Source organism: Saccopteryx bilineata, chromosome 1 (genome assembly GCF_036850765.1).
Source record: "Saccopteryx bilineata isolate mSacBil1 chromosome 1, mSacBil1_pri_phased_curated, whole genome shotgun sequence".
NCBI lineage: Eukaryota > Metazoa > Chordata > Mammalia > Chiroptera > Emballonuridae > Saccopteryx > Saccopteryx bilineata.
In genome coordinates, this window is record NC_089490.1 from 221,548,251 (window position 1) to 221,573,862 (window position 25,612).

The 25,612-nt window shown below is 43.2% G+C and overlaps 1 protein-coding gene across 1 annotated transcript in view; it reads right to left on the reverse strand.

Annotated features, from left to right (window-relative positions):
• Positions 1–25,612, reverse strand: part of LOC136319466 (ryanodine receptor 2-like) — a 190,264-nt gene that overhangs the window by 35,875 nt on the left and 128,777 nt on the right. The window contains 4 exon segments of the mRNA XM_066252720.1: positions 4,023–4,169; positions 5,313–5,387; positions 17,655–17,792; positions 20,941–20,982. Coding sequence (XP_066108817.1) covers positions 4,023–4,169; positions 5,313–5,387; positions 17,655–17,792; positions 20,941–20,982 — 402 coding nt within the window.

A 25,612-nucleotide genomic window follows, 5' to 3' on the forward strand; every position in this document is an offset into this window, starting at 1 on the left:
CTCATAGAGAGAAAGGAAGAGAAGAGAAAAGATAATGGGAGATGTAACACTTATGGGTAGTGTAGTTCAAGGAGAGGAGAGAGTAAGACCGGTAGAGAGTTAATCGGCCAAATTGGAGGAGGAAAAAAAAGTATCAAGAATGAAGATAAGAGAAACAAATGAACAAATATAATAAAATGGGATAGGTTATAAAGTCTGCAGATTATTCTTGATTTTGAGAGGTTATCTTCTTGCTTTTTCTTTTCTCTCCCTCTTCCTGGTCGGTGACTCTGTACCCTGGGTTCTGCCCCTTTGGCACGCTCAGGTAGAGGTTTGCAGTTGATAAATCTCTATGGCAATGTCATGTATTGTGCTTTAGTCTCGTTGGCAGTTGAAGATCAATAGCATTTATAGGCTCCGACAGTGAGAGAGTCCGTGTTCCTGGAGCCTTTCTCCTAGTCTTTCCTTCCTTAATTAGTAGCCTGATAATCCAGCTATGGGGTTGCTGCTGCCTCTGCCTGGATAGTAAGAGGCTCAAAGAGCTGGCAACTCCCCACTCTATTTCCACTCAGCACAGGGCTCTGGGTAAGGCTCAGTCAGTCAGAGCTGCTAGCATAATCAGGCGGGCTTTCTGCCCACTCAAAGACCTCTGGCTCTGCCACTCTGTCCGGTAACACAAGCGGGCGCCCACTTCCGGGGCGCTTGGAGGAAACTCTCACTCACTGTCTGCGACCAGGATATCCGACCAGCAGTCTCACGCTCTGAGTGAAACCCCCAACCGCAGGGAAATGTTGTAGCGTTGGAATTGAGTCTCACTCCGTCCCCGTGCGCAGCTTTTGCAAGGCGCTGGGGCGGCTTGAGATTCAGCTTTGGCCCACATAAAGGTCCCTGACTCTGCCCCTCTGTGCGATAACACGGGCGCGCACTGCCGAGGCACTCGGAGGAATTATTCACTCCTTATCTGCGTGCGCAAACCAGGATATGAGGCCGGCCGCGGTTCTCTCTGAGTGAAGCACCCTCCAGCACGGAAAATCTCCACCGTTGGAATTAGTTCTCAGTCCCTCCCGTCCGTGGCTTTCCCAGAAAGAAATTCTCGCCCACTAACTGCGCACCGACCAGGAGACCGGGTAAAATGGCCGCTCTGCTTTTTTTTCTTTGTTTGGGTTTGGCGCAAGTGTTAGCTTGTATTGCCCGGGTTGCCACAGGATCAGATTTTCCTCAGCTTGGATCTCTGTGCCACAGCCTGGTTCGGCCATTTGTGCTGCGGCGGCCTGGATCTATTCACCCCCTTTGCCCGTCTCAGTTTCTATATTCACAGTTACCAGAGAAAGCCGCCCTGTTTAGGTTAGTGAGGAAGGAGGAGCATTTCTTACTCCCTATTTCCTTCGGGGTTTGGTTATATATTTATCCAATTTTTCACTCAATCATACCTTTGGGTGTATTGCGAAGCATCTGGAAGCTCCAAGTATAGGTTTTTCTGTTTCTGGTTGAAGATCTTGTTGAGTTTTGGGGGAGATTTATCGGTATCGCTTCCTACCCCGCCATTACTCTGACGTCATCCTCCTGGAAAAAAAAATGTTTTCATATTCTCTTTATCAAGTTGTCAAACTATTGTTCGTAAAACTTGACTACTTAGTTGGCTAATAAATGCCTACAATAACTATCATAGAAGCTGATTTTATTTCAAATCCAAATAAATACTTATAAAATTAAGCAAGTTAAAATGTTCACTTTTATTTTTTTTTAAAGATTTTATTTATTCAATTTTCAGAGAGGAGAGAGAGAGAGAGAAAGGGGAGGAGCAGGAAGCATTAACTCCCATATGTGCCTTGACCAGGCAAGCCCAGGGTAGCGAACAGGCAACCTCAGCATTGCAGATTGACGCTTTATCCCACGACACCACCACAGGTCAGGCAAAAATGTTCATTTTTCATCATCTAAATACTTGACAGTAGATACTACACTAAGTTCTTCCTTTTTATAAGGTTTATTCCTTCAAATAACTTGCATTCTTAATTAACACTATCTCATTTATGATGACAGATTGTAAATAATTTTTTGTTTCAATCACATCCCAAAACTAAATAGAAATGTATACTGCCTCTATCATCTAGAAATACACATTTTTAAAATGGTGTGTAATATAAATATTTTAAAAATAAAACTGAAAAGTCTTGCTTTGTTAACATAAAGCAGAGATCAAAGTGAAAGGCACTGACAGCTGGTACCCAACACTATTCTGAAGGCCAGTATCTTCGCTGTGTAACTAGACGCCACAGTTTAAAAGGTCTTCTTTCAATTCTATGTCATCTTTCTTTAATGCCAAACCATACTTTTATAGAATATGTGTATGTTAAATAAGCAACTTTTACCAAGTCGATGACAATATATTTATGGTAAACTGAAATTCTAAACAAAGTGAAATGATTTACTCTTTACGTTCTCTTCCTCAGATAACAACACATCCCTACGTTCTTGACTGTGGTGGCATATATTAAGTCCTTTAAAAAGTCACTTCAGCCTGACCAGGTGGTGGCGCAGTGGATAGAGCATCGGACTGGGATGCAGAAGGACCCAGGTTCGAGACCCCGAGGTCGCCAGCTTGAGCGCCGACTCATCTGGCTTGAGCAAAGAGCTCACCAGCTTGGACCCAAGGTCGCTGGCTCCAGCAGGGGGTTACTCAGTCTGCTGAAGGCCCACGGTCAAGGCACATGTGAGAAAGCAATCAATGAACAACTAAGAAGTCACAACGCGCAACGAGAAACTGATGATTGATGCTTCTCATCTCTCTCCATTCCTGTCTGTCTGTCCCTGTCTATCTCTGCCTCTGTAAAAAAAAAAAAAAAGTCACTTCATAGTTGTCTGGATAAAACATGTGATCTCAATAGAGGGCTTAATTCACATCTATAAATTAAGTACAAAGCCACTGGAAATTTCTGCATGTTTACCTATAAGGGCTATTAAGAGCTTTAGACTTCTGCAAATGAAAAACTGGTACTTCAAAGAGTAAAACCACAATCACGACAAAAGTTTAGAAATTAGTTGTAAGGAGTGCCAGACCTTTTGGGGGGAACATAGTACATACAGATTCAGCATCTCCAGTTCTTGAAATATGTTGGGGGCTCAAAACCAATTTAATGACTGGTGAATCAGCCTTGTGCATTTTTTATCACTGGAACGTCACATTCAGATTCAGAAACCAAAGTGACAAATGTAAGATCAGTGTGCTGAAATTTAGAAAATTAGAGATCCTACTAACGTGAATTTACTGGGGATACAGCTCAATATTTTTTGAGGAGCACTGATTTAAAAGTATACTGGATTATAAGATTCTGGAAAAGAAGAATTCAGCTGACCTAAATAACTAACATAGAATGTGTTATCACCCAGTGTACACTTCCAAAATAAGTTTGTTAAAAATAAATGAAACTTGAGTTTCATTAGAACTTAAGTTAATTTTCTGGAACTCAGCCAGTCTTCTTCCAAATAGTATGACCGTGTCAATTTGAGACATAACTGTTCTTTTTGTTCCATTTAAAAGTGGAAAAAAGATCATATGAATATCCAATTTTAAAATATTACATTAAATTAGGAATACAGCACCTCATGTTTCCCTATCATCACAAAAGGAACAAAAACCTGACTAAGAACAAAATAACGAGTCTCTCAAGTGCTTAGGGTGTTCAGGGCCGGGCTAAGACCTCCACATTTAGTCTTATTTAATTTTAACAGACACCCAAGAGGTAGGACTCTTACTGTATTTGTTTTGTAAAATAAAGTAATTGAGATAAACAAACATCAAATAATTTATCTAACATCACACAGCGAATCAGTCACCAAGACCTGAATGCCAATTCAGGTGATTCTCAAACCACTAACACTCATGGTTTGTAAGAGGAACACTGTAGAGACTCTGCTCAAAAAAAAAATAAAAAATAAAAAAAAATCTTTAAAACCATACATTATCTTTTGAGGTCTGGTTTTATTTTTGTTGGCATACTTGTTGCCTTTTTAGCTTTTGCAGGAGAAAAATTAATTCTTGCCTATTTACCATTATGAGTTACTGAAGACAAGATGGTTCTCAGTGTCTTGAACCCCATAGCGATGTCGAGAAGATGAGCAGCAAAAAAAAAGTTGCAATAGTGTCCAAGAATGGACATGGTCATGTACCAGGCAAGGTAGAGAAAGGACTGTTAAGGCAAAACGGGCACAAGGACATCAGAAAACAGAACCCGTGACTGTCACCAAAGCTACTCTCATTTTGTTAAATCATAATCACTCCTTCCACTTCATCTTCTTAGACTATAAATCTATACAACTCTGTTTATATAACCATGCCCCTTTTGTACTCAGGGAGCTGCTTCCCTATTCGAGAAAAAATCAGCTGCAGAAAACAGGTGGCAGTTCTAAGGCGTGCACATCTGATCTGAGAGGTCAGAGAGTTCTGTAGGATCTCCTCTCCGTCGTCGGGTGCATGGCAGGGTGGGGTGGGGCAGAGGCAGGAGAACTGGTAGTGTCACCAGTCAGTAGGAGAAGAAAACTCACGTTCACTATAAAAGTCAATGCTAAAATTAAAGTGAGAGTTAATAAACGAGCTGTGCCCGGGCACCCAAGAGGCGGTCATGAGAGGATGGCTGACCTCTAACAGCAAACATCCCTCATGGGCTGACATCCATCTCAGCCAACTCTCACAATTCTCTCCAGTGACTCCCCACAGCCAGCAAACGGGGGCAAGTAATTTATAGTAACAATTATTGAAACTGAAGATTCAAAGAATCAAATTGTGACTCTACTGAGCAAGCAGGATAGCACATTGGGACTAGCTGCTGGCAGCTTTCAGTAACACGTGCCCTTTTTACTGCACCTGGACGTGCACTTGGGCCCTTGTCTATTTCACAGGCTCTGAGGCTCTTTGATAAATGAAGGAGGAACACAATAATTTAATTATTTAATTTGGGAGAAACTAAAATTTATCGCGAGGCTTAAAAATTTTTTTTATGTTTTTAGACTCTTCTTTTTAATATCTATAAAACATTAAAGCATGCCATCACCCAACTGAAACCTAAATAAAAATGCACATAAATTTTTATTTATGTGCATAAATAAAAATGTGTTTTTCTTGTGTAAATACTGTTTTAATCTCTCAGCTACTGAATGAAATGGAATGAGAGATGGGCTGATGGATCACATATTTCTGTGATCTTTCCCAGCTACAGCCTGTACTAAATGAATTGGTTTCAAATAACTTTAATAGGTGACATCTTCCCATCTGCGGAAACCCAGCACCTCAGAGGTCAGAGGACAGGGGCTGTGTGGTAACGAGGCAGGCTTACATTGTCAGTGAAAACGACTCCTAGTTTCCACATCTGATACTTCATGTCGATGGAGTTTGTTAGATTCAGGGAGTGCTGATATGCTGGGGTTGCCAAGAGTGTAACTATTGAAGGAACAGGGAGTGCTGATAGGGCCCCTGTGAGGCTGAGAACAAAGAAGCTCAGAGACCCTTATCAGAAGTTTATGTTTGAAATTCACCACTAAGCTAAAACCGGCCCCTGTTGCTATGCCGGCCCCTGTTGCTATGCTGTGTGTGACCTCCCTAGCGAATAGCTAACAGCCACATCTGTTTTTGTATAATGCTTGCTCACTTAGAATATATAAAGACCTGGCTGTAAGCACCAGGCGCGACTCCCGTTTGCAGCTCCTTGTGAGTACGGTGTCTCCGGACATCTTGGGAGTTTGCCCCTGCGCAGGTTAAACTGGCCAATAAAGTAACATCTAAACTCCTGAAAGTCTCCGACATTTGTTCTCGTACCCAGTAGATGCAACATTTTGGGGGCTCGCCCGGGATTCTCCCTCGGCAGAGTTTTGGGTCGGAGACCGGAAGGACAGCTTGAGCTGAGTAAGTATTCACTGAGGATTCTCATTTGGTTTGGCTTTTGGGCTCCAGAGCACACAATCCTGAGGTAGTAGGTGGGATGCTGCCGGTAACCTACCCAGGGCTTTCAGAAGCGGGACACCACTCTCTGAAATTTGGATATTTGGATTTGTTAACTTTAGGAGTGACCGGTCACATTAGGAATCCTTTTTGCACCACTCTGCGCTGCGTTTTGTCTGAGCTCGAATGACTGAGTTGAGTGTGAGAGAGACAAGTGTGTTCCTTGTGTTAATAGTGTGTGTTGCCTGTATCCTACCCTTTCTTATTATTCCTGAGTCATCTAGGATGGGACAACAGGAGTCTGTGCCGGGATCCCCGCTCGAGCGCCTGTTGAAGAATATTTCTGATTTCCAGAAGAGGGCTCAGGGGTACAAAGGTCCGCAGCTGAGTCCAGGTTTCCTCTGGACCTTGAGACAGCTGGAATGGCCTGCATTTAATGTAGGATGGCCCACAGAGGGCACTTTTTTTTTCTGAAGCTGGAAATGGGGAGAGACAGTCAGACAGACTCCCGCATGCGCCCGACTGGGATCCACCCAGCATGCCCACCAGGGGCGACGCTCTGCCCACCAGGGGGTGATGCTCTGCCCCTCTGGGGCATCGCTTTGCCGCTACCAGAGCCACTCTAGCACCTGGGGCAGAGGCCAAGGAGCCATCCCCAGCACCTGGGCCATCTTTGCTCCAATGGAGCCTTGGCTGCTGGAGGGGAAGAGAGACAGAGAGGAAGGGAGGGGTGGAGAAGCAAATAGGTGCTTCTCTTATGTGCCCTGGCCGGGAATCAAACCCGGGTCCCCCACACGCCAGGCCGATGCTCTACCGCTGAGCCAACCGGCCAGGGCCCAGAGGGCACTTTTGACTTTCCAACTTTGTTTGCTGTCAGAGCCACGGTCTATAGGGCTCCCCACCCAGACCAATACCTGTATATGGATGTGTGGGTATATACAGCCATTTTGCCTCCTTCTCCGGGAAGCACAGCTGTTTTGCCTCCTCCTCTGGGAGGCGCAGCTGTTTTGCCTCCTCCTCCGGGAGGCGCAGCCATTTTGCCTCGCCAGGAGGCGCCGCCGGCACCAGATGCTGGCCCACGGGCACCTCCTTGCCTCATCTATGTGCCTTTTTCCACTAGTGATTTATACAATTGGAAACATCAGAATCCCCCATTTTCTGAGAAACCTCAGGGACTAATATCTCTACTTGAGACCATTTTTAGGACCCATCAACCCACATGGGACGATTGTCAGCAGATTTTACAAACCTTCTTCACTTCTGAAGAAAGGGACAGAATAATGAGAGAAGCTGCTAAGGTGGTATTAGGAGAAGAAAGGGAAACTCGGGAGGGAGGAAGGGAAATAGAAGATGTTCTTCCATCTCAACCTCCTACCTGGGACCCTAATACCACTAGGGGAAGGGACATGCTCCTCCAGTATCACCAGGCTCTGTTGAGGGGGCTCAAGGCAGCATCTAGAAAGCCAACCAACTTCAATAAGGTTAGTGAAGTCATTCAGGGAAGAGAAGAATCCCCAGCAGCCTTTCTAGAAAGACTCATGGAGGCTTATAGAGTATATACCCCTCTAGATCCTGAGGCAGAAGAGAACAGGAGACTAGTAAATATAGCCTTTGTGACTCAGGCTGCTTCAGATATTAGGAAAAAGCTTCAGAAGATTGAGGGGTTCGAGGGAGAGAATAGAAGCAAGCTATTAGAGATAGCCCAGAAGGTGTATGTCAATAGGGATGATCCGGAAGTTGGCAGGGCAAAAGAAGTTGCCAAAATTCTGATTGCTGCCCAGAAACTTCCTCTGAAAGGGAAAGGGGGACAGCAAAAGGGCCAGGGACAGCAAATAGCCAAAGATCAATGTGCCTATTGTAAGGAGAAAGGGCACTGGAAAAGAGAGTGTCCAAGGTTGAAGGCCGACAGCCAAGGGCCAAGACAGGGCCCAGAGGTCTTGCTCCAAACCTTAGACTGACGGGGCCAGGCTCCATTCCCACCAGCTCCCAGGAGCCCATGGTCACCTTAACAGTCAAAGGAAAGCCAATAGACTTCCTAGTTGACACAGGAGCCACCTACTCAGTCCTAAAGAAACCACAGGGCCAGATGCAGAAGGCAACTACTAAGATAATAGGGGCAATGGGCAAAGCAGCAGCCTACCCATGGGCCACCGCAAGAATTACTGACTTAGGTGGAGGCACCATCACTCACTCTCCTAGTCATTCCAGACTGCCCTTACCCACTGCTTAAAGGGACTTATTGCAGAAACTTTAGGCCACCATAACCTTCCGATGGGAGGAAAGCCCTATGGGGAACAAAGAGGCAGAGGTCAACATGGAAGTAACTGTCCCACTGTCTGAAGAACACTTACTTGCCACCGTCCTAGAAGGTAAGGAAGCCGATGAAGGGGTTCCAGACGCCCTGCATGCCTGGGTACCTGAGGTTTGGGTGGAAACCAACCCCCCAGGTTTGGCCACTCACCAACCGCCTGTCCTGGTGCAACTGCTTAGCACTGCTAGACCGGTTAGGATCAGGCAGTACCTGGTCTGAGCCCAAGCTAGACAGGGAATCGCCTGGCACTTGCAATGCCTGCTGGAGGCAGGCATCCTTCAAAGGTGCCAATCAGCCTGGAACACCCCACTGCTTCCTGTCCAGAAAACAGGGAGCCAAGACTATCATCCAGTCCAGGACTTCGGGAGGTGAATGCGCAGGTAGAGACTATTCATCCCACAGTGCCCAATCTGCATACCTTACTGAGCTCATTGCCCACAACCCATACCTATTTTTCTGTCCTGGATTTGGAGGATGCCTTCTTTTGTATTCCCCTGGCACCTCAGAGCCAAGAGATCTTTGCCTTTGAATAGATTGACCCAGATAATGGACTGATGGGGCAGTTCACTTGGACCAGACTACCACAAGAGTTTAAGAATTCCCCCACCATTTTTAATGAAGCTCTCAGCAAAGATCTGCAGGCTTTCCGCTCCTCCCATTCGTCGATCGTACTGCTCCAGTATGTGGATGACATCCTTATAGCTGCCAAGGATGAAGGAGAGTATGAGGAAGCTACCTCAGACCTGCTACAAGATCTTGGGCAAATGGGGTATCGAGTCTCCGCCAAGAAGGCCCAGATTGTGATGCAAACTGTAAATTATTTAGGGTATAACTTACAGGGAGGGCAAAGGACATTGTCCAGCCAGCAAATTCAGATGGTCTTGCAGATCCCCGAGCCTACTAAAAAGAGGCAGGTACGAGAATCCTGGGTACAGTAGGATACTGCCGACTGTGAATATTGGGCTTTGCAGAACTAGCTATACCCCTGCACGAACTAACCAGGGGTAAGGAAGAGCAGTTCACATGGACAGATAAGGAGAAGCAAGCATTCCAAGCACTTAAAGAGGCCCTGGTGACTGCCCCAGCTTTGGCCCTGCCAGATCTGGCCAAACCCTTTCAGCTATTTATAGCAGAAAAGGGAGGTGTAACTTTAGGGGTACTGAGCCAGGAACTTGGGCCGTGGAAAAGGCCTGTCACCTATCTGTCCAAGAAACTTGATCCTGTAGCCTCGGGATGGCCAACATGTTTGAAGGCACTTGCTGCCACCTCCATACTAGTCAAGGAGGCTAGTAAATTGACTTTAGGGCAGGACATCAAAGTCATTAGGGAACACTACATAGAGCAAGTGCTGCGAGCACCTCCTGACAGGTGGCTACCTAATGCGTGGCTAACGCAGTATCAGGCTCAGCTGCTGAACCCTCCATCTGTTCATTTCCTCAAAACTGCATCCCTGAACCCAGTGACCCTGTTGCCAATACCGAACTTCACTTTGGTCCACAGTTGCAAACAAATCCTTGACACAGTGACTGGCTCCCACCCGGACTTACGGGATCAAGCATACGGGAAGGCATACCTGACCCTCTTTACAGACAGGAGCAGTTTTATTAAGGATGGACAGCGACATGCAGGGGCAGCAGTAGCCACGTAAAATAAGGTCCTGTGGCAGAAAGCACTGCCTGCAGGAACATCTGCACAAAGGGCAGAGCTAATAGGACTAACCCAAGCCTTACAGATAGCAGAGGGAAAAGTTGCCAACATCTATACTGACAGCTGGTATGCATTCACCACTGCCCGTGTCCACGGAGCCATATACAAGGAGAGAGGCTTACTGACAGCAGGGGGGAAAGACATTAAAAATCACAATTAAATTCTTGCCCTCCTAAACGCCATTTGGCTACCTACCAAAGTTGCCATCATCCACTGCAAAGGAAACCAGAGAGGGGACTCACCTATTGTAAAGGGTAACAACCTAGCAGACTCAGCTGTAAGAGAGGCAGCCACTAGGCCACAAGAAAGCCTTCTGCCATTGCTGCCTAAGCCAATGCTACCTCCAGATCCTAGATATTCCCCAGAAGAAGAGTAGGAAGAGATGCAGTTGAAAGGGAAGAAAAGTCAGCAGGGATAGATAGAGCTTCCTGACTTCTGGCTCTATTTACTGGGAATAGTAAAGAGAAATAGTAAGAGAAATAGTAGGAGATATTTATACTAGTATCCATCTAGGACAAAACAAGCTAGAACATCTTATCAGGAAGTATTATGTAGGGCCCAACAGCAGGGATATTGTCCATTCCATTGTCTCGAGGTGCAGCATCTGTGCCAGAGTAATGCACAGAATAAGAAGCTACCCCCCTTTGTGAGGTATCGGGGGAAAGCTCCAGAACTGTAGGAAATAGACTTCACAGAGATGACCCCTGGGAAGTCAGGTTATAAGTATCTATTAGTATTATTAGACACCTTCTCAGGATAGGTGGAAGCATTCCCCATGTGAGGAGAGGCTACTTCTACAGTCTGCAAAATCTTATTAAGGGAAATCATACCTAGATATGGCATTCCCCTAGCCCTAGGATCAGACAATGGACCTGCATTCATATCCAGGATATCGCAAGAATTAGCCACTAAGTTAGGTATTAATTGGAAATTGCATTGCATTTATAGGCCTCAAAGTTCAGGACAGATAGAAAGAATGAACAGGACTCTGAAGGAAACTATAATTAAGCTGAGAGAGGAGACCAGTGAAAACTAGGTTGAGCTCCTCCCTTTCACCCTTTTTAGAACCAGATGTACCCCCTATTTCAATAAATAGACCCCTTATGAAATCTTATTTGGGCAACCTGTGCCCCTTGTACCTTGATTGACCAGAGGGGAACTAGAGATTTCTAATCATAATTTCCTCAAGTCCTTACAGGACCTGCAACACATCAGAAGCGAGGTGCAGGCCCTCCAGAGATCAGCCCAATTGAATGCAAAACACAGCTCCTGAATACCGAAGCCACCGGAGCCTGGATAGTAGGTGTAGACTCTCAACCACAGACGGGGCAACCTTGAGCCGCAGTGGAATAGACCATTCCAGGTGATCCTGAGCACACCCACAGCTATTAAGGTAGCTGAAAAGCCCTACTAGATCCACCTCTCCCACGTGAAGCCAGCCCAAACACCTGATGAAGGATCTTGGAGATGGCAAGTCAAGTGGACCCCTGGAGAGCCTCTAAAGCTCACCTTCTTCTCCACTTAGGACTGATGACTTTTATTGTTTACCCAGCAAGGGACTAGAGTTGCAGGAATGGGTTTTAATCAGGACAGCAGATGGCACAGTTATAGCACAGAATAACACCTGGGATAATAACAACCCCATAACTCTCCAAGCTGACTTATCAAAGTTCTTTGAAGACAAGTTCTGTGATTCACCAGCAGCTTAGAGATATTCTGATTCAGCCAGGAGCCCTCTCGCTGATGATTTGCCTAGCTCATACACCTAAGTTAATAGGTGTAACCCCAATGTGAAAAATAGGGCTTTATGGTATACTCCACACTATGCTTGCCCCAAACTCCCTTCCGGACGGTGTTGCATATACGGGTCTCAGATTATTTTTGTAAAAAGTAGGGTTGTGAGACCCTAGTCAGTAAATTTCAATGGAGTCCACCTAAACCAGGTAATATACCTCGAGAAGCAAATAGACTCCCTAGCCAAGGTAGCCCTTCAGAATAGGAGAGGGCTAGACATCCTCCTCCTTGAGCAAGGAGGACTGTGTGCTGCCTTAAGAGAAGAATGTTGTTTTTATGCTAACCACTCTAGAGTAATTAGAGAGAATATCAAGATACTTGCAAACAGATTAAAGAATAGGAACCTAGAAGAAAACAGCCCTAGCTGGTATGCCTCTATGTTCAAGACTTCTCCTTGGTTAACTATCCTCATATCTGCAATTGCTAGACCCCTCCTATTATTATTATTGGCTCTTATCTTTGGACCAATAATCCTTAATAAACTCCTTGAGTTCGTAAAGGAGAGGATAGATGTAGTAAAGTTAATAGTTCTGTCCCAACCTTACACCAGTCTCCCCACTAATGAAGAATCAGGGGTTTGATTTATGCCCAAAAGAGATAGGGGAATGTTAGTTTCAGGGAGTGCTGATATGCTGGGGCTGCCAAGAGTGTAACTATTGAAGGAACAGGGAGTGCTGATAGGGCCCCTGTGAGGCTGAGAACAAAGAAGCTCAGAGACCCTTATCAGAAGTTTATGTTTGAAATTCGCCACTAAGCTAAAACCGGCCCCTGTTGCTATGCTGGCCCCTGTTGCTATGCTGTGTGTGACCTCCCTAGCGAATAGCTAACAGCCACATCTGTTTCTGTATAATGCTTGCTCACTTAGGACATATAAGGACCTGGCTATAAGCACCAGGCGTGACTCCCGTTTGCAGCTCCTTGTGAGTACGGTGTCTCTGGACATCTTGGGAGTTCACCCCTGCGCAGGTTAAACTGGCCAATAAAGTAACATCTAAACTCCTGAAAGTCTCTGATATTTGTTCTCACTCCCAGTGGGTGCAACAGAGTTCAGTCTGAAACGACAAAGAAGAGGAGTCTGTGGGCACGCACATCAAGCAGACCCTGCACTGACTTGCCATGCATGAGACTGGGCAGTCCCAGGGTGTCAGTTCCACCCCAGGTGCCAGGGGTAGAGCCATCCCTCTCCAGTCCCCATGTTCCCAGAGTGCTGTGATGCTCTGCTAAGAAGACTCTTGGAAAACAAACAAAATGCAATGTCACCACCTTCATCTTCTGTTATTTAAGAAAAGTCTTTCCTTTTTCACCTTTTATTTTAGCACGTTAAATACAAGGTCATCTCATGTTGTATGTGATAATTATTCCTAGAAACTCTTCATCCAAAGTTTCCTCACTAATTTGTATTATACATTTGTAACTACATTCCAACAGAATAATTTTTAGTTCAGTTAATAAAAACTTGCATAAACATCCACAGATACTTTATGACCATACCAATTTTTGCCAGTGAAAGGAGTTTTCTTTTTGGTTTTGTTTCCTTTAGTTTCCAGAAACCTCACCTTCTCTATGCAAGACGGCACTGGCGTTTCCCTGGTCCCCAGCGCACTCAGCAGACCCTCCCATTACAACATCCCTGCAGTTTCCTAGCTGCAGGGTGTGTGCATGCGTGCGTGCGTGCGTGCGTGTGTGTGTGTTTCTGTTTCATTAATCTCTGAGCTCCCTGGTGCCAAGCATGTCATCTTACCACTGAACATCTCAATAAACATATGAAACGAATAAATCTTTTTTATTTTTTTGACAGAGAGAGAGAGAGAGTCAGAGAGAGGAACAGATAGGGACAGACAGACAGGAAGGGAGAGAGATGAGAAGCATCAACTCTTTGTTGCAACTCCTTAGTTGTTCATTGATTGCTTTCTTAGATGTATCTTGACTAGGGGGCTACAGCAGAGTGAGTGACCCCTTGTTCAAGCCAGTGACCTTAGGGTCAAGCCAGCGACCATGGGGTCATATCTATGATCCCACGCTCAAGCCAGTGACCCCGCACTCAAGCTGGTGAGCTCCAGGCTCAAGCCAGATGAGCCCACTCTCAAGCCGGCAAACTCAGGGTTTCGAACCTGGGTCTCTGCATCCCAGTTCGATGCTCTATTCACTGTAGCATTGCCTGGTCAGGCTGAAATGAATAAATCTTAACAGAAATATTCATGATATTTGCATGTGAAAATGCACATTAATTAAAACATACTTTTTAAATTTCTGATTTTTTAGAACTTGCCACTATCTTATGGACTAGAAATTATAACTTTGCCGGTCTTTCCAGTATTCCAGGTAATTAATATGATAGATGATATAATTAACTATGAAATAATATTAGTATTATTTTCTAAAGGGCTTTCTAGACTTACTGTTTTAGTCTTTAATTGCTTCTTTAGTCATTTATTTTAATTAGGCCAATCTTAAATTATAAGTGCTAGAATAAGCAGTCGCTGATCAAAACTGACTTCTTGGGAGAGTTTTCCCCCAATAGTTAGGTTTAATTTACCTTAGCCTAGGATGTTTCATCTTAAGAAAGGTAAGTTGTTCTTCCATTATAATTAATTTTATTATTAAAGAACATTTTTAAAGTTCCATGAATATTTACACTAATTTTCAATACAAGACTATTTTTTTCCTGGCCCTGGCAGTTTTGGTCAGTGGTTATAGCATTGGTCTGGCATAGGGATGTCCCAGGTTCGATTCCCAGTCAGGGCATACATGAGAAGTAACCATCTGCTTCTCTTCCCCTCTCTCTTCCCCTTCTCCACCTCTTCCCCTCCTGCAGCCAGTGGCTCAGTTAGTTTGAGCATGGCCCTAGGCACTGAGAATAGCTTGGTTGGTCTGAGTGCATTAGCCTCAAGTGCTAAAAACAGCTTTGTTCATTCAAGCATCAGCCCTAGAGAGGGGTTGCCAGGTGGATCCTGGTCAGGGCACAGGCAGGGGTCTGCCTCTCTATCTCCCCTCCTTTCAAATAAAAGAAATCTTAAATGAAAAAGGAAGAGATGGTAAGAAATGGACAGTAGGGCAGTAAGTGGAAAGCATGAGGCTTCCCCATGAACACAACCTGAAACAAAATGAGGCTTACACCAGGACTCAGAATTTTCTGTTGGAGCTTTTTGCTTTTATTTAAAAATCAATTCTTTCCCTCCCTTCCTCCCTCCCTTCCTTTTTGTGAGAGGAGGAAAGATAGTGAGGCACACTCTTGCACACACCCCAACCGGATCCACCTGGCAACCCAATCTGGGGCTGATGCTCAAGTACTGAGCTATTTTTAGTGTCAGAGTCTGACATGCAGCCCTGGAGCCCTTCTCAGCAATCAGGACCATGCTTGAACCAATCAAGCCACTGACTGTGAGAGGAAAAAATGGAAAGAAGGGGGAGAGGTGGAGGGGGAGAAAGAGATGGCCACTTCTTCTGTGTGCCCTAACTGGAAATTGAACCCAGTACATCCACACGCCTGGCCAACACTATATCCACTGAGCCACTGGCCAGGGCCTTAAAAATTATTCTTATGGTTAGTAATTTTACATCCCTTTCACACATTAGGATAAAAAGTTTGCTATCAACATCACTAATACCCTCTCTGGTGGCAAATGGGGATGCCATGATGGTGACAGTGAGGCTGTCTGGGTGGCATGTGGCTGATCTGAGACAATCAGGGCAGGGTAGTCCCTGGGCCAGTGCACTGGTTCAGGCGGCAGCTAGAAGCCAGAAGCTAAGGAATTCTGCTAAATGGTTTTAGATATGATCTCCCTCTTTTACCCCATGAAGACACAAATAAAGCACACCCACTTTCTGGCTGCTGGCAGCCATTCTATCCCCAGGAGGAGAGCTGTCCACCTATTTAAGTATGTATACATCAAGCCCTATATATTTGACTGATAGATGAATGCATGCACAAATAGATACATGAATCTTCCTGTACCCAATTCTTCATATTAAGATCACACTCATATATGGAAACCAGATAATCTTTTAAAACTCGATCTTTCCAAGCATCCTTATAAAAGAACAGTGCATGTAAAAATTTTCCTGGTAATGAACATCATTTACTAGATCTTCATGCTTCCAATATTATCATCCATATATAAAGGTATTAATAAATGCCACATTAATTTCCTGGGTCTGTGCTAGGAGTCAAATTTGAAAACATTTTCTATGTAAAGCAGTGAAAAATTCCACTAATTTAAAACTATTCATAGTAAAAAAATATAGTCTAAGCATTCCTCTGATGTTTTTTTTTTTCAACCTTCTTTTTTAGACTTGCAAATACGTCCATGGAACATACAAAATGCAGTAAAATTATTTAAGTCTACATTGCTTACAAGGGATCTATATGTTAGTAGGAAACTCCTACTAACACATGCCCCAGTCCTTGTTTTAAATGAGATTCTAGCACAGGGGCTTAGCTCCTGAGGACTGTCACCTGTTTCATTTAATTTACAGTGACATAATCTTTAAGAACCACATTTGTTTTCTTAAAGTAAACAAGAAATATTTTGGATTTAAATTCAATTGCCGTCAGATATTTGTTTATCTACTTTTTAACAGGGTGCACATTATTTTAAAGACCCAAGTAGCTCTAACAAGTTTTAGATAAATAAAAAATATATATGACCAATGAAACAGGTCAGCCAAAACACTGTTTAAATGCTAGCTAAAATATATAGTTATCTAAGACAAAATAACACTGATTAAATTGCTACCTTTTCATCAAAAAAATCACATCCCTAATTGACTGAGACCATAAATATGTTTTTAAGGGAGGATAACTATTATGATTCTTCTAAAATCATTAAGTGGTTACAATAAGAAATTCTATTTTTAAAAGCATATATGCTTTATATTTATTACTGTAGCTTAAAATTGTTATACACACACACGTATTGTGAGTGCATGTAAATCAATCAACTGGTTTACATTCTTCTGGTATATTATATACATTATTATTTCATGCAAGCAACATATTAAAAGTATCTAGACTTAAAGTAAACTTTCCAAATAATAACACAGTAGTGCAATATTTCTGACATACAACATTTTTGCTATTTAAATAAAAGACAATAATTGGCCCTGGCCGGTTGGCTCAGTGGTAGAGCGTCGGCCTGGTGTGCAGAGGTCCCAGGTTCGATTCCCGGCCAGGGCACACAGGAGAAGCGCCCATCTGCTTCTCCACCCCTCCCCCTCTCCTTCCTCTCTGTCTCTCTCTTCCCCTCCCGCAGCCAAGGCTCCATTGGAGCAAAGATGGCCCGGGCACTGGGGATGACTCCTTGGCCTCTGCCCCAGGCACTAGAGTGGCTCTGGTCACAACAGAGCGATTCCCCGGAGGGGCAGAGCATCGCCCCCTGGTGGGCAGAGCATTGCCCCTGGTGGGCGTGCTGGGTGGATCCCGGTCGGGAGCATGCAGGAGTCTGTCTGACTGTCTCTCCCTGTTTCCAGCTTCAGAAATATACAAAAAAAAAAAAAGACAATAATTATGGTGAAATAAAAATAACTGAACATTTCTATTAAAAGGGCTACAGAGTTCCTTTTTTCAAAACTTAAAAAAATTAACTTCTTTCCAAACAAGAAGTGTCAGAAGACAGTTGTATATGACACTTTCGCATACGTCTTACTTTGACTTAGGTGGCATTTAAGAATAGAAAAGGCATATCAAATTGTGAACAATTTGGTGGGGTTATGTAAATAATAAAAAAGGCAACTTCAAAAATTAATAGAAAAAATCCAATCATTCCATAGTTCAAAATAGCCAGAGGTATAAAAGGAGACTTCACATATGCTCTGTACTCCTGTCATCTCTCTACTCCTCTACACTTAAGGCAAGGAAACCAAGGTCCTGCAACTTCAGACTGTAGTCACGTTTTCTCCTTTCAACTGGGGACAGAGCAGAGGTGACACTCACACGGCCGATAGGGAGCTGTCTTTCTTTGGCTTCTTCTTCTCCCGGGCATCACTAAAGTCCAGAGCAGCTTTGTCCATGCCAAGTAACTCACTGATTCTGTCCCGGCCATAGAACTCTCCATATTTATCCATAACCTTGGACACTGAAAGAAAAAAAAAGGCCTCAACTATTAAGTAACCTCACCTCATCTAAGTCTGTGCATACAAACATCTAATTATTTTTATAGTTATAATATACATCTTAGTTTGAAGTTTACTTAAAAATCTAGTTTATGTCTGTGGACCTTGAGAAAGAAAATACCTAATATGAAGGGCTCTCAGTAGTCTAACTAAACTCAAAATTTTAAAAAATGGTCTAGCAGCCATTTCTGCACAGGGGCCTCTCATGCCAACTGCCCTTCAGGGAGAAGTCTGCACTGAACTGCCTGCCTGAACTGTGTTCCTGCTACCTGAGCCAGCCCCTTATAAAGGAGTTACTGGAATCTATTTCAACAAATTGGACTGACTTTCCCATTCAATCAGAGCTCTGCAGCTATAAACCCCATCAGTAACTTTCCTGACCAATCAGAGATTGCTCCATCTGACCAACCAATCAGGACACTACTTTTTGGACCAATAAAACTGCAAGGATTTGGAGTCCTCATTTACATGAGGTCAAGCCAGTCTGAGACCAGGGGCTGGGTCTGAAGACATCTCACCAGAGCTGAGTGGAGCAGAGTAGAACAGACCAGAGCAAGGCAGAGCTCTCTAGCAGGAGAGGGGCTTCAGCCCAGAGCCACACCTAGGTTGCTTCATAACTGAGCTGTAACACAACTGAGCATTTCTATAGCCATGCTGTATCACAACTGAGCTGTTTGTACTGAATAAAGTTTACTGATTACTGTAACACAAACTGGGGATTCCTGTTGGCAATCAACTGGCACCAATGACCATTTGTTGACATGGCTCATCTCCTATGATCACACTGCTTCAGGTCTAAGCAAACTTACAACATTGCAAATACAACCTATCTGAGTAACAAGGTTTCTAATTCAAGAGAGGAAAGCATATGGAAGGAAGATGGTGGGCTGCAGTAAATGGGTAAAGAAGTGGGAGGAAATGGAACAAAAAAAACATCTACCAAATTCATACTTTGTGCCAGGAATTATGCTAAAAATTTTGACATGCTTTCCCTCATGTGACTATCATAATATTGTTCTATGGATAAAAAAATGTATTTTATAAACGTAACATGCTCAGAGATGCTAAGCATGGGACGACATGGAGTCCAGAAGCACCATGCAGAGTCAGACCTCCAGCCGTCACCTTCTACACAGACCACTGCACACCACTGGGCTGGCCGTCACAGTAATGGTACCCTCTCCATACTATCCTGACTCCAGCAAATCTCCAATAATACCTGGACATGGAAGCGTGTCACCGTCCTCTGGTCCTCAGTTTAATCCTTATCTAGTATACATTCTGTATGTGTCCCTAAAATCACTTCTTAGCAGTCCCCCTTGGCTCCCTGCCCCCTGTCCCTGTGTCACGTTTGCCTGCTTTTGCACGTCCTGTTTTCAGATTAGTTCTTAGAAGTCCGAAACAGTGAAAATGGGAAGAAACAGGGAAAGTCATATGACAAAAAGCAGGAGGAGAGAGAACTGGTAGCAAAATGGGACAAGAAAGAGGAGCAGGAATACAGAGAAGGGAAAGGGGGAGAGTTAAAGAATGAAAAAAATACACAGAAAGACAAAATTAGCAGAAATAAAAAATGGCCTTTTCTGGGTGTGCATAATTAGGTTAAAAAAACATAAAAGAACAATGGTAGTTAAAAAGCCTATGACCACAGATTATTTAGGTTAAGGAAAACTATTTGTTTTGAACTATTCTCATGGCACTAAGAGTAGTCAGACTAATCTAAGGGGGTTCTCTGTGGGCCGTATTCTCTCCCCATTGCCTGGAGAACATGCTGGGTACTAAAGCAGGAAGTCCATGAACAGGTCTGAGTTGCAATTACAGTTTATCTATTTATTTCACTCTAAATATATGGGGGTGGGCAAAAGGAGGTTTACAGTTGTATGTGAAACAGAGTTTATTCTTGTATTATTATTTATTAATTATTGTCCTTTTTCCACATGCACAACTGTAAACCTACTTTTGTCCTACCCTGTATAATATCATTCAGAGAAACTCTTGCTTAATAATGCAGAAGCTTCTTCCATATTCTGTTAACTAATGAAAGTAAAATATTCAAATTACCTATTTAAAATTATTCTTTCAAAGCTTTTGCCTAAGCAGCTGTTCAGTGTTACCCAAAATGCCAGGTCATGAGGAGATAAAATCTTGCACCAAAAAAATCAACAGACATGCTGCTTCTTTCAACTAGAAAATCTTGTTACTAAAATAAAAAGTCAACATGCTCAATGATGTACTTGATTGAAACTCCTGGTGCAAGCTTCACAGCTGCCCTCAGGTTGGCTGCAAGACGTTTGTGCTGCCTGTCACCAGCCACCATGTGAGCATCACGGACCTGGGGAACCAAAGGGGAAACCACCACTTCCTCCCCCCAGTACCCGTGGCCACCCGGCCACCCCGCCAGACTGCATGACGGAGTTTCAGCTCATCACGGAGCAGGGGTGATGGAGCCAGTCAGGCCATTGAGGGGCCAAGGGGCAGTAGGAGCTAGAAAATAATGAGGGTAATATTTTACTATGTAGGTTCTGGTGCATGCACTGGTTCATTAAGATCATGATCAGCATTAAAATCCTGTGCAGTAGGTAGACCAGAGGTTGTCTACGACTTTCCCACTCAGAGCTTCATGACACAGTCCACAGCTGAACTCTGTCTGTGTTTTCTCTACCACCCTCTGATGCAATCTGCATCAGAAGAATAAAACCTCACAAAAATAAGATCTTTAAAGTTTAAAATGCAGTTTTCTGTTGCCAGGCAACAACTTTGCCTGCCCTGTGATTCATCAGTTGTCTTAACTGAGATTGCCTTCAGCAATCTCAGCGGACGTTCCTACCAGGTCTTGTTAATGTGTGCGCTACGCACTGTGGAATCGCCTAAGTCAGAGCACAGGTGGATGGAGCAAAGCTTATTTATTCTGTAGCTGCATAGTTTGGCCTTCTTACATGCAAGTGCTGAAATTCACATTCAATTCTACTACTCTTTGAAATGTCATTAACAGGCAGAGAAGGCACACCCCAGGATCGCATTCAACATATGAGCCATATCAATTCAAATCTGAAATGTACCTTGGAGAAAAAATAATGAATTTATTCCTTCTAAGAAGTATTATTACCTTTCTTTTAACAAATTTGTCCCAGTAGTTGTTGGGAAATGACTTAAAAAATATAAAAGGATGGATGACGTCAGAGTAATGGCGGGGTAGGAAGCGATACCGATAAATCTCCCCCAAAACTCAACAAGATCTTCAACCAGAAACAGAAAAACCTATACTTGGAGCTTCCAGATGCTTCGCAATACACCCAAAGGTATGATTGAGTGAAAAATTGGCTAAATATATAACCAAACCCCGAAGGAAAAAGGGAGTAAGAAATGCTCCGCCTTCCTCACTAACCTAAACAGGGCGGCTTTCTCTGGTAACTGTGAATATAGAAACTGAGGCGGGCAAAGGGGGTGAATAGATCCAGGCCGCCGCGGCACAAACGGCCGAACCAGGCTGTGGCATACAGATCCAAGCCGAGGAAAATCTGATCCTGTGGCAACCCGGGCAATACAAGCTAACACTCGCGCCAAACCCAAACAAAGAAAGACAAGCGGAGCGGCCATTTTACCCGGTCTCCTGGTCGGTGCGCAGTTAGTGGGCGAGAATTTCTTCCTAGGCCCTGAGAGTGGGTGCCCGTGTTGCCCCACGGAGAGGCAGGGTCAGAGGCCTTTCTGTGGGCCGAGGACAGAGTCTCTGGGCAGCCCCAGCACCCTGGGAAAGCCACGCACGGGAGGGAGTGAGAACTACTACCAACGGTGGAGATTTTCCGTGCTGGTGAGGGTTTCACTCAGAGGGAACCGCGGCCGGCCTCATATCCTGGTGTGCGCGTGCAGATAAGGAGTGAGCGATTCCTCCAAGTGCCTCCGCAGTGCGCGCCCGTGTTATCGCAGAGAGGGGCAGAGTCAGGGGCCTTTGTGTGGGCCAAAGCGGAATCTCGAGCCGCCCCAGCGCCTTGCAAAAGCCGCGCACGGGGACGGAGCGAGACTCAATTCCAACGCTGCAACTTTTCCCTGCGGTTGGGGGTTTCACTCAGAGCGTGAGACTGCTGGCTGGATATCCTGGTCGCAGATAGTGAGTGAGAGTTTCCTCCAAGCACCCCCCAGAAGTGGGCGCCCGCTTGTGTTACTGGACAGAGTGGCAGAGCCAGTGGTCTTTGAGTGGGCGGAAAGCCCGCCTGATTATGCTAGCAGCTCTGACTGACTGAGCCTTACCCAGAGCCCTGTGCTGAGTGGAAATAGAGTGGGGAGTTGCCAGCTCTTTGAGCCTCTTACTATCCAGGCAGAGGCAGCAGCAACACCATAGCTGGATTATCAGGCTACTAATTGAGGAAGGAAAGACTAGGAGAAAGGCTCCAGGAACACGGACTCTCTCACTGTCGGAGCCTATAAATGCTAATGAGCCTCGACTCCCACGAGACTAAAGCACAATACATGACATTGCCATAGAGACTTATCAACTGCAAGCCTCTACCTGAGCGTGCCAAAGGGGCAGAACCCGGGGTACAGAGTCACCGACCAGGAAGAGGGAGAGAAAAGAAAAAGCAAGAAGATAACCTCTCAAAATCAAGAATAATCTGCAGACTTTATAACCTATCACATTTTATTATATTTGTTCGTTTGTTTCTCTTATCTTCATTCTTGATACTTTTTTTTCTTCCTCCAATTTGGCCGATTAACTCTCTACTGGTCTTACTCTCTCCTCTCCTTGAACTACACTACCCATAAGTGTTACATCTCCCATTATCTTTTCTCTTCTCTTCCTTTCTCTCTATGAGGGTTGCACTCCAAAACCCTTAACTCTCTCTCTCTCTCCTTTCTTTTTTCTTCTTTTAGTGGTTCCCTCTTTTTTTTTCTCTCTCTCTCTTTCTTTTCTCCCTCTATATTAGTTTCTTCCTTTCTCCTTTACATCTCATCTCATTCAAACTTCAATAACAAACAAATTATCTTATCTGGGACTCAAACCTATGTTTGTGGCATTTTGGGGGGATTTTACTTCACCTTTTTAACTCACTAGCAGTGCTCCCATCCCTGGCTCTCCATATTATCTAGTTCTTGTTCCACTAAATACAATAGTAATTTTTTAATTTGTCCCCCATTTTTCCGTTTTCCTCTTATTCCTCTCATCATAACTCTTAGACAACCAACACCTAAAAGCAAATCATTTTATTCTTGACCCAAATTTTTTCCTTATTTGCTTTTTGTGGGTCCATACGCTCTTTTTTTTTTTTTTTCCTTTTTTTTTTTTTTTTTCTTTTTTTCTTTTTTGCCCCTTTATTACTTTTCCCCAATTCAGGCCCTCCATCACAGGCATTGTTTGTTATAACTCACAGTCCACCACAAGATTTTCTCAAGAAAGAGGGGAGAGGAGAGGAGAGGAAAAAAGGAGGGGGGGGGAATAATTTCTTTTTTTAAAAATTTTTATTTTATTTTATTTTTCTTTATTACATTATTAATTTTTTTTAAAAAAACAACTCTTTTCGATTTTTTATTTTTTTTTATTTTTTTAACTTTTTATTCTTTATTAAATCTCATTAATACTATCAACAAAACCACCCTCAGATGCCATTAAGGAAGAGAAAATCGAATATCATGGATACAAAAGAAAGAGAGGTAACACAGCTAGATGAGGAAAAATCTATGGAGAAAAAAATTTAATATATTGGAAACCTTGGAGCTAAATGACAGAGAATTCAAGATAGAAATCCTAAAAATCCTCCGAGATATACAAGAAAACACAGAAAGGCAATATAGGGAGCTCAGAAAACAACTCAATGAACACAAAGAATATATGTCCAAGGAAATTGAAACTATAAAAACAAATCAAACAGAGATGAAAAACTCAATTCACGAGCTGAAAAACGAAGTAACAAGCTTAGCTAATAGAACAGGTCAGATAGAAGAGAGGATTAGTGAAATAGAAGACAAGCAACTTGAGGCACAACAGAGAGAAGAAGAAAGAGACTCAAAAATTAAAAAAAATGAGATAGCCCTACAAGAATTATCTGACTCCATCAAAAAGAATAACATAAGAATAATAGGTATATCAGAGGGAGAAGAGAGAGAAAATGGAATGGAGAACATACTCAAACAAATAGTAGATGAGAACTTCCCAAGCCTGTGGAAAGAACTAAAGCCTCAAGTTCAAGAAGCAAACAGAACTCCAAGTTTTCTTAACCCCAACAAACCTACTCCAAGGCATATCATAATGAAATTGACACAAACCAACAGCAAAGAAAAAATTCTCAAGGCAGCCAGGGAAAAGAAGAATACAACATATAAAGGAAGGCCAATTAGATTATCATCAGATTTCTCAGCAGAAACTCTACAAGCTAGAAGAGAGTGGACCCCAATATTTAAAGTCCTGAAAGAGAGGAACTTGCAGCCACGAATACTACACCCATCAAAGCTATCCTTCAAATACGAAGGAGAAATAAAAACATTCACAGATACAGAAAAGATGAGGGAATTTATCATGAGAAAACCCCCACTCCAGGAATTACTAAAGGGGGTTCTCCAATCAGATACAAAGAACAAAAAAAAAACAGAGCCACAAGTAAAAGCTCCAAGAAGAACACAATAAAACCAAATTTAAACTGTGACAACAACAAAAAGAAAGAGGGGGAGAAGACGGAGATTAACAGTAGCAAAGGACGATGGAGTGCAAAAGTACTCACAAAATAGTTCGCTACAATGAACAGGGTAGGGACCCTTTTCATTACTCAAAGGTAACCACCATTGAAAAAACCACCACAGAAGCACATGAGATAAAAAAGATAGCAACAGAGGAAAGATGTATGGAATACAACCAAATAAAAACAAAAGATAGAAAAACGAAAGAGAAGGATCAAACAAGACACGAAACTAACAGAAAGCAAGATATAAAATGGCAATAGGGAACTCACAAGTATCAATAATTACACTAAATGTAAACGGATTAAACTCACCAATAAAAAGGCACAGAGTAGCAGAATGGATTAAAAAACAAAATCCAACTGTATGCTGCCTACAGGAAACTCATCTAAGTAACAAGGATAAAAACAAATTCAAAGTGAAAGGCTGGAAAACAATACTCCAAGCAAATAACATCCAAAAAAAAGCAGGTGTAGCAATACTCATATCGGATAATGCTGACTACAAGACAGGAAAAGTACTCAGAGACAAAAATGGCCATTTCATAATGGCTAAGGGGACACTGAATCAAGAAGACATAACAATTCTTAATATATATGCACCAAACCAAGGAGCACCAAAATATATAAGACAGCTACTTATTGATCTTAAAACAAAAACTGACAAAAATACAATCATACTTGGAGACCTCAATACACTGCTGATGGCTCTAGATCGGTCATCCAAACAGAGAATCAACAAAGACATAGTGGCCTTAAACAAAACACTAGAGCACCTGGATATGATAGACATCTACAGGACATTTCATCCCAAAGTGACTGAGTATACATTTTTCTCCAGTGTACATGGATCATTCTCAAGAATTGACCATATGTTGGGCTACAAAAACAACATCAGCAAATTCAGAAAAATTGAAGTTGTACCAAGCATATTTTCTGATCATAAAGCCTTGAAACTAGAATTCAACTGCAAAAAAGAGGAAAAAAATCCCACAAAAATGTGGAAACTAAACAACATACTTTTAAAAAATGAATGGGTCAAAGAAGAAATAAGTGCAGAGATCAAAAGATATATACAGACTAATGAAAATGACAATACGACATATCAGAATCTAT